Source organism: Idiotropiscis lumnitzeri, chromosome 17, assembly GCF_059441095.1.
Source record: "Idiotropiscis lumnitzeri isolate Australia: NSW breed Sydney's pygmy pipehorse chromosome 17, RoL_Ilum_1.0, whole genome shotgun sequence".
NCBI classification, from domain to species: Eukaryota; Metazoa; Chordata; class Actinopteri; order Syngnathiformes; family Syngnathidae; genus Idiotropiscis; species Idiotropiscis lumnitzeri.
This window is the reverse complement of record NC_142407.1, coordinates 3,101,679-3,118,984: the sequence shown is the minus strand read 5'-3', so window position 1 is coordinate 3,118,984 and position 17,306 is coordinate 3,101,679. Positions and strand designations below refer to the sequence as shown.

Below are 17,306 nucleotides of genomic sequence, written 5' to 3'. Positions count from 1 at the left end.
GTTTCTTAATTTGGCCAGTACCCTTGTGGAACGTGAAGTCAAATACCTTTGAATGAAAAAATATAAATGAAAGAAAATTTTTCCTCTTGGGAATGTCCATATAAGACCATTTTGGATTGACTTGGCTCGAGTGAGGAGCTTCACTGGGGCAAACTCCAGAACACAAGATGGTAAAATGCAACAAAAAGACAGAATTGTTTTCCACTGTGGGCAAAATAAATGCAGCATTTTGCTGAGTTGCACATTTAGCTGGGAGAAGACCCAGGGGCAGTCTTGAAATATCATAAAGGGATCACAAAAGGAGCTTCTCGGGATCCCCCAGGATATAGTGGAGGACTTGAAGGAGGATTACCGCACTGTATTTCCTGACAATGCAATCACAAATCACAGGGCAATATACCATTCAAAATAATTCAAATTAAACTTAATAGAATATTTTTGGGGAAAAAGGGAAAGATATACTTATAGTGAGCAGGTAAAATACAAAAATAAAACTTTGTAGAAGTGTGTCGCAGGCAAGAATCTTGATAAAGGGCAGCAGGTTAAGGGAATTACTTTCACTGGTTGAGTCAACAATCAATTGAACCATCGGACAAGCAGAATGCGGAATCAGCATCTCATCATCATTCTCCATCAACTCGATAGCGGCCTTCTGATTTAAAGAGGAAGTCAACCCAAATGTTTTCTTTACAAGAACATGTTCTATGCCGTCCCACTAGTCGAAACATGGCATTCTGGTTAATATTGTGTTTATGGAATATGAGTTAAGCATTTTGTCACTTCTGCCAACAGAAGATGACATTACAGTTGCTCAGTGCTCAATGACCAATCATGGCTCAGCTTCAGAAAACAGGTGAGCTGTGATTGGTCATTACCAGAGCCCTGAGCAACTGCGATGTAATTTTCAGTCGACAGAAGCGACAAAAGAAAACAGATAAAAATGGGTGCATTTTGCTGCTTAACGTATATCCTACAAACGCAATATTGAATGAGAATGCCATATCTAGACTAGTGAGAGCGCATAGAACTTTTTATTGAACTCCCCTTTAAGAATAGAGGGACAAAGCGATGTTTACAGTTTTATCTTAGTGGTCTGCGCCAAACTGAAAGATAATACGATATGGTCGCCTATCCTCACGTTTTCAAAATCAAGTTAAAGAATATAATACAGGAAAGATAAGCAACATCAATTATTACAACAAATACATAAATTAAATTTCATGCAAATGTCAAAATCACACACACACTAACTTCAAATTATTGCACCAAGTTTTGAATACAAAACTAAATTACACAAACCACATGTACCTTTTCAAAATCACAAATTACAATATAATTAATTTTCATGTTTGTTAGGCCCTATAAAATTTAACAAATATCAAATTTTCCTGTGATTTTTGGTTGTGAAAACAAGACAGTAAGTCAAAATATTTGTCATGTTGCACCACTAAACTGCATTTTCTGTATTCAAAGTCATTGTCTTGACTTAATTTTCCATCTGCAGTCTGCAGCAACCCAAATACACCCTCACCTCTCCCGTAGTCCTGCAAACTGCACGGAATTGATCATTTGCAGCTTTTGAACAAAGCAGGTTTATACTACTATGCTGTATCTGTTCGTGAAATGACTCACTTTAGGTGTGAAGCCCGAGTTTAACAGCAGGACACAATTTTTGGCGAGTTTGATTCGGAAAATTAACTTAGTTATCATTTTCTTTTTTTATCTATTAATTTTGGAGAAATTAGGAAATAAGTGATGACTTGGAAAAACACCTACTCTTAATGAGGAATATGGCCAAGCCCCCCTCCGCTCTCCCCATGGTGCTGCAAGAGTCATTTAAGGGACGGATTACAAACTCTCAATTGGAAATCATTGTACTTTCATTGCTTATAACGTCCCAAAATGGCGATCAATTGGCACCAAAATTCGTGTGGACATCTCTACCTATGACCACTATGACAACTTCAACATATCAAAAGGATCAACTTCTCCGTGGCTGATTTATATGAGAATGAGGAACTGTGGAAGTGAGGAACTGCGGAAGTGAGCAGAGGTACATAGTTTGACTGCTTGAATGGACAAAGACATCCGGAAGATGAAGCTAGCAGGAAGAGTAAGGTGCCTTTTGTTTTTTTACGGCCTGAAGCTAATTGTTACTATTCGCTGTGCTGTTATCCTACTGTTAGCCGAGATGCAAGGGGGGATAAAGATTTATGCCTGCCTGCTGCCTGATGTCAGCCGCTGTCTGCCTCCTGAGAGTTGACACGACTTTAGCATAGCTAAATGTCGAAAATATAACCAGTCGGGGTTCGTGTGCGCATTCATGCCCTTGTCCGCTTCAGCCTGTGTAAGTGGAGAAGCAATCGGCATGATATTTTCGATTTTGTGGAGGTGATCACTTGAGCTCATGTTTGACGTCAAGAAATCCAAACTATTGTGCAGAACGCTTTTACACTTTCCCAGGTCGTAGTGGACAGGAATAGTAATGTGCATTTGCATTTTGGTGGCGATCAGTCGCCGTTTTGGACAACAATACTGACAACGCGAGTACCGTATTTTTACGGCCAAAAGACGCGCCGTATCAAAGGGCGCAGTACCAGTTGAGGGTGCTATTTATGTATTTGATACATAGATAGAACGCACCGTATCATTGGGCGCAAACAGAACCGAGCAACCGAGCAGTCACGCTGGCTGCTCAGTCGCGCTAGCGTGTTTTTAAAATGGCAACGGGAGTTCGGTGGTACTTTATTTTAGCTTTTAACAACGTGCTGAAGTTGTCCTCATCCAAAAATGCACCAAGTCCTTGTCTTATGTATCCAAGATAAACTGCTGGACACGTTCTCCACCAAACACGAGAGTCATTATCAGTCTGCCTCACCGTCTCATTGCCGCGCAGCCCCTCAGATGGGATGCCGACACAATGCCGGTGTGAGCAAGTCACTAATCAACAAACGATGTGCGGTCACGGTGTTACATCAAAACTAAAACTATCACCCAAAATCAACTGAATAGCATAAGAGTGTAGGCCCAGCAAAATTCTGCCTCCCAGCCGACCATACAATACCTTAGTTTACATGCATGCACACTAAAACATAAGATAGCATGGCTAGCGTGGCTAGCTGTTTTTAAAAAGGCAACAGGAGCAAAACTGAGTTTGGTTGTATTTTATTGAACTATTTAACAATGTACTCACATTATTATTAATCAGTCATCATCCGCAAATCCATCAAAATTGTCTTCTGTATCAGAAATAAACAGCTGGGCAAGTTCTCCCACAAACACACCAGGTTCCCTCTTGTCATTGTCAGATTCCCCGTGTCGCTGCTGGGTGCGGCTCCTCATGATGCCGGCTTTTGCGAAAGCCCTAACAACAGAGCTAGCAGACACGTTTGCCCATATAGGGGCATTGGGGGCTGCTTTGCACTGGGGGCATGCCTTTGCGTTGTCATTCACGCCCATCTCCCCTCTCACGTCCGCCTGCTGTCGTTAGCCACGCCCGCCTTCTCTCTATATAAGCAGTGTGCAGGCAGTCAGCCCAGCCGTGCACTTAGTGCACTTGGTCCACATAATGGGCGCTCCGCCTCAAAAGGCGCCCAGGCTTTTTTGGACGAGTTTCAGGACTTTAAAGTGCGCCTTATGGTTGCGAAAATATTGCTCCCTGCCGTGATGTAGACCGGAAAAAATTAACAAGCCGGGCGTGGCAATTTGTCGTAAATCTCATCACAAAACACAAAATCACTACAGATACGTTTAAAGGGTGGGGGGATTGGTATTTTAGTACTAATGTAATTTTTACATGCAAACCTATGTGCCAATGTTAACGACAATAACTAAACATTGATCTGAACACTATGTTAACATCTCTATTTAATTGTTCATTACAGCACAAACGTAACCCCGAGAGCAGCAGGGAGTTAGCATTGAGCATGCGTAACCCTGAGGAACATGATTTTTTTCCCTGCTTTACTCGAATAAATTTTAAATGCACATCCACTACATTAGGCGGCAGTGGTGCGTTTGTTTTTGTTAATGTTAATAAGGATACAATGTTATTCAGTGGTGTTCTTTTAACAATTTTATAGACAAATTATGGTATTTATTGGGGCAGAGAGTTGGGAGGGTGAAATGTTTTCTTCTTCCTTGGGAAGGCATAACACAAAATAATTGAGAAGCACTGTTTGAAAGGTTGTATACATTGGAATTCAACCATACTTTTAGAGAAAAAAAGGTTTCTAAAGTTCCACAAAATACCAGAGAACTGTGATCATGCAATAAAAGCTCAGCATATCACCACACATCAGCATATCTCGCGAGACCTCAATTCTGCATATATCAAAGGATTAATGGCTGTATATTTACCTTGTTTTTGTGACGAGAAGGAACAGCCTTAGGGCTCTCAAGAGAATAAGAACATGAGAAGAATGCACCAGAAATTACAGCAAGTAATGGAAACTCACCTTTAAAATACAAAGATGGTATTTAATATTCTATCTTGTGGCAAGCAAGCAGCTTCTTTTTACACATGGGAAAAAATTAAGAATATAAAAAAAATAGATATGCGAGGGCAATTTTTGAACCAAATCTTTCTACCTTCATTGTGGTTACATGACAGTATTTTGTACACTAGTAGGGCCGCTTACTATGTTGAAATGTTACAGTTTGACCCTAAAAGAATATTTCTATTTCCGCCAAATCCAAACATAGACAAAAAGCTAGACTGTGGGATGCTCCACTGTGCGTGGTTGCATTGTCTTAGTGACATCAAAAGGCGAATTGCTGATGTGAAATTTCAATGAATGCCTGTGGAAAAGTAGGTCAAAGCTAAAGATGACAGCTGAAGAGAGACATTTAACACACCATCTACAAAGAAAGAAAAGGTGGTGGGATGCAAAATATTCTGCCATCTCCTCTTTCAATTGATTTCCAACAGATACATAATGAATCCATCATCATTATTGCTGCACACAGCACACAGGGATATGTCAAAGTATAAAAATGTGAGATGTTAATTTTTAATCAGATTATCATTTTGCTGTTGGGGATATTGTGACATATTTCTGAATGCACCAGAGCCCAAAGTCGAGCTACATTATCAACTATCAGCAGAGGTGGTTCGTTACAAACATTTACGCTGTTACATTAATTTAAGCAACTTTTTGGATACCTTGCAATTGTTAAGGTTACTTTCTATGAAGACGACTTTTTCCTTTTATTTGAGTGTTTGGTAAGTATATATATATGCATATGCATATATATATATATATATATATATATATATATATATATATACAGTGAACCCCCGGTTATCGCAGTTAATGGGGACCGAGACCACCCGCGAAAACTGAAAATCCGCGAAGTAGCGTCGCACCTTCAAAAAAAAAAAAAAAACACCGTGTATATATATACTTCGCACCTATATATATATATATATATATATATATATATATATAGGTGCAAAGTAGCGGCACACCTTCAAAAATGCTTAAAAAAAAAAAATAAAATTATATATATATATATATATATATATATATATATATACTGGTAGAGAGAGACAGAGTGAAATTCGTGTTATAACAAAAAAACAAATTATTATTAAAACTTATTATTTTTTTATTCCCCAGCCATTATTTTTGTATTTTTTCAATTACTTCTTTTTGTATTTATTTAATTACTTCGACTTTTACCTGCTGGTACGCCGTCCGGTGTGCCCTGTGAATGTTATGATCCTCCAGCAGAACTGGAGGATTGAACAGGACTCTCCAAACGCAGACCCGGGAAAAAAGGTGGTGATACAAAGATATTTATTATAATCACAATATAGTCAGTGTAATCAAGCGCGTCTCGCAGCAGCTGACCGCATGGCGCGAGACGATCGCTGGAGGAACGCCCACACAGCTGAAAAAACAAAAACACACGCGGCATGACAGGCACGGATCATGACAGTGAAATGAAAGGTGGCATTCTTCATTTATTTATTTATTCATTCATAACTGACAGCCTTGCGCTCCGCCGGTGCCCGGGCGGAAGTTGTTTCTCTTCGGCTTGACAGCCACACACGCCGGCCGATCTCCTTCGGAGCTCACGCACGGTCCCGAACGAAGCAAAATGTCGCCGCGCGAGTGCCCGGGCGGAAGTTATATATATATATATATACACATATGCATATATATATATATATATATATATATATATATATATATATATATATATGCATATAATAATAATAATAATAATAATAATTTGCCCTTTATTAGTCCCACAATGGGGAAATTCGAGATTCGAACCCAGGCCTCCTGGGGAGACTGGGTCCTGAACGCGGCGCCTTAGACCACTCGGCCATCCTGGCAGCCAATATGTGTATATATATATATATATATATATATGTATATATATATATATATATATATATATGCATATGTGTATATATATATATATATATATATATATATATATATGCATATGTGTATATATATATATATATATATATATATATATATATATATGCATATGTGTATATATATATGCATATGCATGTATATATATATATATATATATATATATATATATATATATATATATATATATATATATGCATATGTGTATATATATATGCATATGCATGTCTTATCTATGATTTACTAGCCCATGTTCATTGACACTGTGAAACAAGTTCCTTTGTAAATCTCCCCTGCCTCGATAAAGATCCCCTGCTGCGCCAGTAACCTCTGCCGTCATAATAATCGAATAGTGTGTCAAACTGTCCGCACCGCTACTGTAAATTGTAAATTTAGGAATTTAGAGGCTCCTGTTGGTTACATAGTAGTGTCGATCCAAAATACAGTATTAGTATACCGTACATAAGGTGTTCAAAGTTACACGTTGTAGAGTGGAGGGGCGACAGAAGACGTGCACAGCCAAATGAGAGTGTTGACCACGACCTGTAAGACTACAACCAGGGTGAAAGTACAATATCTTAACCACAATGCACTGCGCGAAGTGGCGTTATTATCGAATTTATCGTATAGTTCCTTAAAATTATGCACGTCGATGCGTCTCGTCTCAACTACTATTTTAGTGTGTATTTATTCTAACGACTAGGTATTACACTGTAAGCTTGCTAGCTGAGAAATAGCAGGAGTGGTGGAACGGTGTCGGCTCAAACAACGACAAATAAACAAAACTGAATGTGTTACTTCTTGGAAGATAATTTGCTGCACTGAAAATGGACGCCTATAATAGAGGGAAAGACATGCTCAACACACCAACTGATTTCACTTCAAAGATTTCCAGTAAGTTAGACTCAGTATTTTGGTGCTAGTCCGGCAGATGCATTGTGGTTTCGTACATTTAGCTGTAACTAATTATGTAGTTGTTTGAATGGCATTGTAGTTGTTAACTGCGCCAGTTGGTAAATTCTGCGTAAAATGTTTATTTATTTATTTCCATGTATTCTCGCTCTCCTTTTATTTCTCTTTCTCTCTATCTCTCATACGGGAATGCTGTCACCGAATCAGTATTTCAAGTGTTACGGTTGAGTGACATTTTTTTGTTTTTTTTAGTGTGCAATGAGATTTTAGTGTAAAATATTTGCCCTTGCGCTTTAAATATTGTGAAACACTGAGCAATAGATACTTCCTTTCACAAGTCTCCATAAGCATGTAAATATGCCCTCTAGTGACTCTAAGTAGAATTGGAACTACTTGATGATTGGAATGCTTGTCTCACCATATCCATAGACTGTCCCTAAGCATTCAAACGCATAATTCACATTTCTTATGTTATACAGGGAAACCCCAGGATGAGCTTGTGCCTCCCTCTCATTTTGCTTCAAGTGTCCAGGCTGCTACACTGTCCACAGGCACACAGCCATGTATTTCTTCGGTGAACCCGAGTGTCCAAACAAAGGACCCATGGCTTGATTTCATTAACAGCCAACAAGAAATCTTAACACTGAGAAAGGAAAATCAATGCACCATGATGCCGCTAGGAAACGACACAAGTGAAAAGACTCCAGAGGAAAATGTGTCAGACTTGAGGACGAGGTATTCCGCAATATGAATTATGTGGTCAAAAATACCATCAGCTGGGGGGCTTGGTAGATACACAAATAGCTCCATTTGCTCAAACACAGATCCAAAGAGAGAGGCAACCAGTGGTCCAGATGGGAAGAAGAGTGGTGTCCGGAGGCAGAAAAGCACAAAGCGGAGGCTGAGCGGTTGAAGGAGCAGATGGAGGCCCTGAAGAACACTGTGCAGAGATATAGGGAAGAGATTAGAGTTAAAAACGACACCATAAGCAGGTAGAAAATTGCGTTACGTAGTCAAAGATAATGATAACTATAAAGATGTCCTTTAATAGTCCCACAATAGGGAAATTTGCAGCGTTACAGCGGCAAAGATATAGATCACACAGAAGCGGCGGCGTAATGTTGCCGTTAATGTATAATATTAGCAGCAGACATTCAGAAAAAGCATGCAAATATACACAGTATATACATATATACACAAATCCCGCTGTATATACACACATCCCACAACATATACAAATGTAAGGAAACACTCCTAATGTCTGTCCATGGTACAGAGGGGAAATAAATAAAAACGCTGCAATGATAAAAAAAAAATACTGAATGATTGAAAATGCTGCAGTGATAAAAATACTGCAATGATAGAAAGTACTGTAATGGCAAGAGTACTGAAATGATAGAAAATTACTGCAATGATAGAAAATCCTGCAATGATAAAAGTACTGTAATAGAAGTACTGCAATGATGGAAAATACTGCAATGATAAAAGTACTGTAGTGGTAAAAGTAGTGCAATGATAAAAAAAATACTGCAATGATAGAAATTCTGCAGTGATAAAAGAACTTTTATGATAAGAATACTGCAATGGTAAATGAAATACAGCATTGGTCAATATTTAAGTAATATATAAGTACGCCAGTCCTGAGATTAATTAAAGAATACTCTTCATTAACATACTGAATTGTTGTACATCAGGCAATGTCATGACCTGAAGACAATAAATCAAGAAATGAGAAATGTGATGACTGAGCAGAGCCATTTGAAGGAGGAGCTTATTCACTGTCATGCCCAGAAGAAGAAAATAAGCTCTCAGGTAACAATGTGTCACAAGCAAACATTTAATTTTGACAGTAACGTTGCCTGTGATCACCTGGGATCAAATGACGTTTCAACTCTTCATGTTATAGCTTATAAGTTTTTGTTTTCTTCTTGACTTTATTTCAATTGTAAAGACATTTCATATTTGTGTTTTACAGCTGGAAAGTTTTAAGAAAGAGTCCTCTGAGGAAATAGCTAAAATCAGGAGTGAAGGTGAAGCTCGGAAGCTCACTCTCAAAGCCAAAATGAGTGAGCAGCAAGCAGAGGAGGCCAAAGAGCAATCTTTTAAAATGTTGGAAAATATGCATCAGATGCAGAAGAAGCAGGAGGAGGAGGTATTTGGCAAATGTTTTTAAATCCTAAATTATGCAACCAAAAGTGAGATGACCCGCTTCGCCAATGTTTTCCACCATTCACATCTCTAATATCTCTTTATCAGCTGCAACAGTTGAACGCTGACCACTGTGTGGAATTATGCACAGCCAGGAAATCAATAAATGAACTGCAGAGTAAACTTCAGGCAGTGACTCGGGAGGTGCTGCTGCTGAAAAGCAATTTAATGCAGGCGTCTGCAGAGAGAGACGAGTTAAAAGAACATCTAAGGTTCCACATTTAATCCAACTGGAGAGATAGAAGATAAACTTTGATTTAACATTGTTGATGAGACCAGTGAACACATTTGTTCGTTGTGAATTATTTTTCAGACAAATGGAGCAAGCATACGAGACACAATCAGCAACTCTGCACAGTCTCCGAAATTACATCGGCCAGGTTGTTGGGAACAAAGGAGAAAAGGAACAATTAAATGAAGCAGTTGAGGTTAAAACAATGCACAGTCTTAAACATGATTCACACACTACAGAGGGATGTTGCTCATTTTAATAGACTCAGGAAGAATTACACTAAAACGCTAGTTAATATTTAACATTCAGGGTTTAATCATGCAATTTATTGTATTTCTTCATTTTGTAGAGGCTCAACAAAGAGAAAATGGCATTGCAGAAAACTGCAGAGCTATTAACTGTCAGACTTAACTCCATGAGTGAGATAGTCGCCCTAAAAGAAGAGAAGATACTAAAGAAGGTGAGCATTTTTTTTCTGCTCATTAATCACAGATTCACCTACACTTAATATAAGTTTTAATTTACTGAAGTCTTCTGTGTTTAAATAGGCTTCGTCAGACCCACTTGTGACCAAAAGAGCTGATGCTCTTCTTGTGCTTCACCTCTGGAGGGACAAGGTGTTCAAACTATGCATCCAGCTTCGTTTGAAGGACATTGAGCTGCGAGATGAGAGGGAAAAACATCATTCAGAGGTGTCAAAAGCAATCATCTTCCAGGAAGCTCGGCGACACGATCACTCGCAATGTGTTCGAGATAAGAATGTGGTGTGGAAATAGAATGTTTTCCTGATGTTCTAGGTCGGAATCATCGAGCAACAGCTACAGGAGGAGCAGCATCTCGTAACTGTGCTCCAGCGCAGTCTTGACGCCAGGATAGCTGAGCTGGACCAGGAGAAAGTGGAAAAGGAGGTGAGCATCTCCAGAGGTGATGTGACTTTTTGGGACTTTCACTGTGATTGCACATTAACTGTGGAGGCTTGTGGTTGATGCTATACATGTGTGTTTCTTCTTAGACTTTGAAACGGGACTTGGCTCAGGCTTGCAAGGAGAATCAACAACTGAAGGCTAAGAATCTAAGCTTAGAGGCAGGAGTCAAAAGTACAATAGAGGCCTTGCACAGGTAAAGTAGACGGAAAACTCCATCCGACAGTTTTTACAGTGCTGCCTTGAGATACACATGACCAATCAATAGTTTACTTTGGCCGATTTTGTGATAATCCCACTCCCAGTTGAAGTTTACTGTGAATCTAAACATAAAATCAAACTAATTTACTTTGTGTATTTATAACAACTAAACAACGTTGCCTTTAGAACAACCTGCCATCTTAATGCAAATTGTTAGCATTGATAGTCAGAATTTTAGTAGCACCAGATGTTTGTGCGCAAACAGTGGAGCAACACATTGACAAAGTATAACAATAAATGTGTCACGAATAGTAAATAGTGCTGCCAACATAGCGCCACAAAACGCAGGCTTGAATTGTTTATCCACAATGAAAAATTACTAATTATATAACGCCTTACTGAGTGAGTTACAATCGTAGTAGAAGTCTATTCTTTGTTTGAGTTTGCATGATTGAGTTTACCTGCCTCCCAGTGGCCAGTGGCATTTGTGTGCATTTCAATGGGGAAAGATAATTTCAGTTTTGAATGTTTTAAAATCCAATTGTGGTCCCGGAACGAAGAAAACTTACGTCAAGCCACCACTTTATTTGTTGTGGATGTTTCATGATGTTGTTGTTCTCTGTGCTTCACAGGTTTAGTGAGGCGTTTCATCGTAAAATAGCAGAAATGGATGCGGCGCAAGCAAAACTCAATATTTTTGGCCCAAGGTTGAATTTTGCCAGAGGCCGAGTGGAAACAGTCCAAGGTGCTGTTATTGAGACTTGATTTGTATTTGTTACCCTACAGTGTTGTACATCTTAATGATTTTGCTTCACAGCTTTGTTCATGAGGAGCGTTGCTCTGCACAAAGTCCAGAAGACCACTAGGCAAGCAGAGCAGACAGTGGAAAGGTAGGCACAGTAAATTCACCTGAATGACTCTTTGCCTCACAGAGCCTTCACTGAGTTGCTCACTTATGCTTTGTTGTATTTGTTGCACCACAGCATCAGAAATTTACAGATAGAACTTACTACGGTGTGTCAAGAGAGAAGCAAGCTCACACAGGAGCTCAAAAGAACCCCGGAGCTGATTGAGAAAGCATTGAGTGATATGAAAGAAGAACGTAAGCTCCCTCCCAGGGCACAAAGGCCTGTTATTATACCATACTATCTGATTATAACCGCGTCTCAGTTTGCATGTGCTCGTCCCACCAGATGGGAACAGGGTGAGGCAGATTCAGGGGGACCTGGAGCAGATCCGAGATGAGATGCAGGAGGCCATGGCAGGCAGAGAGGAGGTCCAGCGGAATCTGCAGCAGGTCCTGGCCCAGCTGGAGGTGAGCAAGGTTACACAGGAGGAGCTCCAATCTGAACTTCTCAGCCAGAAGGAGAATAGCAAGCAAGGTAAGATTGCACGTCTGTTTTGCCACTGCAGGTCTTGATGTGAAATTCTCATGTAGTGCCTTTAAATGTTTACCACCTGAAACAAACCAAATGCCATAAGGCACAACAATATGGATTCAAGATTAGGATCCGCCGGATATTTTTTGGCCAATGTCAAAGTATGGCGGAATGAAATTCCGATAACCAATTCATCGGCCGATTAATTAAGAATACATGTAATGAATGAAATAACGTTTAACTTCTTGTACTGTGTAAAAAAAAAAACAAAACTCTGATTTTTAAAAGATCTGTCTGTCGATGACTCAGATGCGCCCAACATAAGATCCTCTTTCGTTGTAATATCCAATCTTATTTGTTATTCCTATATAATTGAGGCCTGATTCTGCTCTGAAAATTGCTTTAAAAAAGGATTTTGCGCTCAAGTGGGAGAAAAAAAAAACATCACAATTGGGTCACTGTGCAAATGCAGCCTAAGACATGTGCCTCATCACAATGTCCACATATTGATACCTGGGTTCACACTCTGCTACTTCACTGTTGGCTTTTATTAGGTCAAGGTCACCTTGGGCAAGTTTTGTATCATAGACGCTGTGAAAGTTGAACAAAACAGTCATAGCACTGTTTCAACAATAGGCTTTAAAACTCAAGTCAGTTACTTTTTTACTCAGTGTGTATTTCTGTGCTGACTAGCATGCATGTTGCCCACAGCCATGCAGAAGCGAGTGTCTGAGATCGAGAGCCGCTGTGCTGAAAAGCTCAGTGAGATGGAGGTACAAGTCAGCACAGCTAAGAGGGAACACACCAAAGCAGGTTCAAAAGATCGACACTTATGTCAATCAAATCTATGCTGAGCGTGTGATAGACAGGAAAGCTGCACTTCTGATCCTTATTCATCATCTCTTGTCTTACAGTTATGACTTTACGGCAGCTCGAAGGAGCCGTCACTCGAAAACAGAACAGACACGGACTGCTGGTGAGACTGTTTTTAAATTTTTATTTTTGTAGCTGACTTCTGGTGTCACTGTAGAACCAGCTATCCATTTGTACCACAGGGTGGTGTTGCTGAGAGAAAGTTGAGGAGTGACTTTCCGCAAAACACATCGGCTCCAAGAGACCAAGGAGAAAAACCTTCAGAGAGAAGCCGGTTTATGCGGTCACAACTAGCAGCAGAAAGTGAGTAGTGTGCTCGTACTGTCCACTTATTCCAGATTGGACTGTCTGACTGAGTGTCTTTATCCCGCCAGAGACACTCCTTTCCGTTATGGAGAAGCTCCACACGCTCAGTGCTGCAGTGGTAAACAGCTCTGAAGACTCTGCCGAGGAGGAGGAAGGACACAGTGATTTAAAGTAAACTGTATTGAAGCAATGTCTGTGAACGCACCTTTTAATTTGCACATCCAAACCTCAAAGACATGCACATACAATATCACACTTTTTATAAGTGCCTAATTAGTGTAAAATATTACTGTTTTATGTATATATAATCAATAGTGACAACAATATTTATTTTCATATCAACATGTAAAAGGGTTGTCCTGTTTTGTCTTCTGTCTGATGAATTAAACTTGACCCAGAAAAATACACGCAAAATATTTCACCGAATTGTTCATTGGATAGTGGAGAAACCTAATCAATATAAACAATTGAGACATTTGTGCTACCATGGATGCAAGACTTGACCCAATAAAGTGCTTTTGTTAATTATGAAATAATTTGTCCAGTATTTGAGTTCTACTCTGCGGAAAGTATTGGAGTCACTTTTTTTTTCCCTCACACTACATGTACATTTTCAAGGGTTTGTTGACTTTGCTGAGCTAAGGAAATATTGAGATGTCGTGGGGTCCAATAGATTTCCATTTTTTTTTAAATATTACACAGGGAACACCTGACTTGATAATGATAAAAAAAAAAAATCTATATTTTGTATTTGTAGTTTCCCATCACAGGGTGATTTGGAGCCCATCCCAGCTACCTTCGGGAAGGAGGCGGGGTACACCCTGAACTGGTTGCCAGCCAATCGCAGGGCACACAGAGACAAACAACCATTCGCGGTCACACTCATACCTAGGGGCAAATTAGTGTGTTCAATCAACCTGCCATGCATGTTTCTGGAATATGGGAGGAAACCCACACAGGCACGGGGAGAACATGCAAACTCCACACAGGAAGGCCGGATTCAAACCCACAACCACTGTTGTGTCTCACTTTGAGGCCATCGTGCTCACCAGTCGCACATCGTGCCGCCTTTTTGGGGGACCTACCAAGGGAATTTAGCAGTAAGGCATGTAATTTTACTTTCAACCACGAGAGGCCCCTGTTGTCAAAGCAGAGAACAGTCACTTTATACGCTTCCAAGTAATTAAACAGAAACTTTAACAACCGTACTGTGCTGTACTCCCAATCACAAATGGATGCTCTACTTTAAAACTTTTTTTTTCGGATTTCGTATTTCTTAAGATAGTGTTGTGTATTTTTATATTGTACTCAAGTGTGCATGTATGAAAATTTCAGTAATTCTCTTAAATAACTATGAGGGAATTGGACACTAAAGAAGTGACCAGTCTTTGTGTTGAAATTCCAATGTAAATGAGATACTGTCCAAGGGGACAAAAGGCTTGACCAGTATTTAGGTGTGGAGCACTCGAGGTGATAGCTGGTGGTAGCAGTCAGGATGGCACCAGAAGGCCACTTCAAAGAGCAACCACATCTGCTCTCACCATCGGGGACTTTGGGGGCAAAATCGAAGACTAGTACAATTAGACTTCATATGCAACAAGGTAAAATTAGATGGTTAGCGAGTTGAACAGATACAATATTTATATAAAATATTTTCTGACCATTTAACCGAAATTATGGATAATGGTTTCCCACAGAACACATGACAATTCGTCACAGCACACAGGTTTGAAACAAAACTTTTTACGTTTTAATGCACTCATGCAAGTCACTGTCAATAGTGTTGATTGATATGCGTCGCTACTCATAAGATTAGCAAAGTTTTAAGGTTCTCCCTGTACAGCAAAGCGTCTAAAGTTCCATTCTTCGAGGGCCACTCTACTGCAACAGATGTTTCCCTCCAAATCCAAATGATCAGAATCTTATCAGGCTCCCGCAGAGCTTGCTGATGAGCTGATCTTTTGAATCAGGCGTTGGAGGAGGGAAACATCTATAAAATGACATTGAGGATTGGCGTTTGAGACTACTAGGTAAACCAAATGCTTTTCCACACTCGGGGCGGACTAGATGTTTGACTCCTTGTGTGAGTTTTAATTTTTATTTTGTTATTTCAGTCTCTTCAAACGGGCCAACATGGCTCAATATGATAGAGTGGTCATTTTTTAAACTAGAGGTTGTGTTTGTTCGCCAGCCATTGTGACCATGTCAAAGTATCCTTGCGCAAGATACTGAACCCCCAGTTGCTCCTGATGGTACTGTCATCAGTTGGTAGATGAGGTAATACTGTGAAGCGCTTTGAGTACCGAAGATTAAAAAAAAGCGCTATACACGAGACAGCCCATTTACCATTCAACCAGAAGAGCATTTGTATGGTCCGAGGCACCTGGGAGAGGACCGTAACATATTCGCTTCTTCTCTGCATCATGTCATCTTTCCAAAGTTATCCATGCCAGAGGTCAAACCAAACTTTGGAGGTTGGCGTGTTGTCGTTTTGATCCCATCAGGGGTGCCGCAATGCGTGCCTCATTCGAGAATCATGGTGGGCTCGTGTTACGCGATATGCAGGCCATGCTAAAGGCAAGGGGATCAGCCATGCCAGTGCACTGGAATATAGGCAGACACAAATCTTTTTATTTATACATGCATGCAATGTGGGCCATGGCAGTGTATCGACTCCCTACCCTCCGGTTCAGTTAACCTTAGGGGATCAAGCACTAATTATTGCTCTGTCCTCTAAAGCAGTTGTTCCAAAAGTGTGGTACCAACAGTAGATGCGCAGGATCCCTTTACTGGTATGTGAAGCAATCAATGTATTTAATTTGCACAATGGTAGAGTGGTTTATTAAAACTTTCTTTAATCCAGTACAGTACATTTGTTTAGTGCCGTTTAATTTTAACACATACATTTGGATTTAATATTTTCTAGAACGTTTTTTGACGAACACTTGAGCCTACTATGCTACTCTATTTTAACACTAGTTATTATATTACGTTACTTGGAGAGTCATGTATTTTTTTTTTTTAGGTGGAACTTGGTGTAAAAGGTTTGGGAACCACTGCTCTAAAGCTTATGTTGTTTGCATCTGGCATGAAAAGGGACAAATAATCGTGACGAAAACAGAAGGCTAATAATGAAAATCTATAACAGTTTAACTTTCTGCCTGGAGGGAGATTCACTTTGTAACAAAGTGAGGCTTAGGCCTTCACATATTTCTCAATTACAATATTTTTAATATAATATATTAAGCCTTCTGGTTGACAAACTACTTATTGGGTTTAATAGTTACCCTTCTTTGAACTATACAGTACTGTTTTTGGAAAATGGAAATTGTACTTTCATAGGTATGCATGGCAGACATGTTTAAAATCAAAATGATTATTACACAGGGAAGTTTAATTTAGGTATCAGGAAGTGGGCAAGAGATAGAAGGTGACACATAAGTGAGGAAGGAATATAAATGAAAAGACACAAAGAGCAAAGTAAGGAAGTGAAATCAAATCAGCAGCATACAGACACACACAGCAAGAAACAATGATTGTTTTTGACGACTGATGACTGGACGAATGATCTAGTCTGCCCGGAAGGAGATTATTTAATACTATGTACGCTGCCGTAAGTGCTCCTTCTCAAAGTTGATCTCTCAAAGGTCATTTTAATTCATTCCTCATCATGAGTCATCTATTGTGGATGCTCGTTATATTTAATGTATGAATAGTCAAAGATCCATCTAGAGTTGTGTTTATGCTATTCATTAATTTTTGTGGTGCTCTAAAAGCAAATACTGTTATGAAGAGTGATTACTTAGTGAAGCACTGAAGTACTGTAATGCACCCTTGAACCTAAACAGGATAAGTGAGGGTTTATGGTAATGTATTT

The 17,306-nt window shown here is 39.5% G+C and overlaps 1 protein-coding gene across 1 annotated transcript; it reads left to right on the top strand.

Moving 5' to 3' along the window:
• Window positions 1–6,983: 6,983 nt before the first annotated feature.
• Window positions 6,984–13,965, top strand: cchcr1 (coiled-coil alpha-helical rod protein 1). Its single transcript, XM_088279691.1, has 19 exons — window positions 6,984–7,289; window positions 7,787–8,042; window positions 8,132–8,299; window positions 9,002–9,119; window positions 9,283–9,459; window positions 9,564–9,727; window positions 9,829–9,943; window positions 10,097–10,207; window positions 10,296–10,439; window positions 10,545–10,655; window positions 10,760–10,866; window positions 11,504–11,616; window positions 11,689–11,761; window positions 11,855–11,973; window positions 12,065–12,253; window positions 12,962–13,063; window positions 13,165–13,226; window positions 13,306–13,426; window positions 13,498–13,965. Exons 1-19 carry the CDS (start codon window positions 7,223–7,225, stop codon window positions 13,602–13,604), a joined length of 2,424 nt encoding a protein of 807 aa, XP_088135817.1. The 5' UTR covers window positions 6,984–7,222; the 3' UTR covers window positions 13,605–13,965.
• Window positions 13,966–17,306: the final 3,341 nt, after the last annotated feature.

Coding starts and splice junctions, on each gene's coding strand:
- cchcr1 (XM_088279691.1), top strand. CDS start 7,223: ATGGACGCCTATAATAGAGGGAAAGACATGCTCAACACACCAACTGAT. Junction 10,440..10,544: donor GGGAAAAACATCATTCAGAG/GTGTCAAAAGCA, acceptor CTGATGTTCTAG/GTCGGAATCATCGAGCAACA. Junction 13,064..13,164: donor GAGGGAACACACCAAAGCAG/GTTCAAAAGATC, acceptor CTTGTCTTACAG/TTATGACTTTACGGCAGCTC.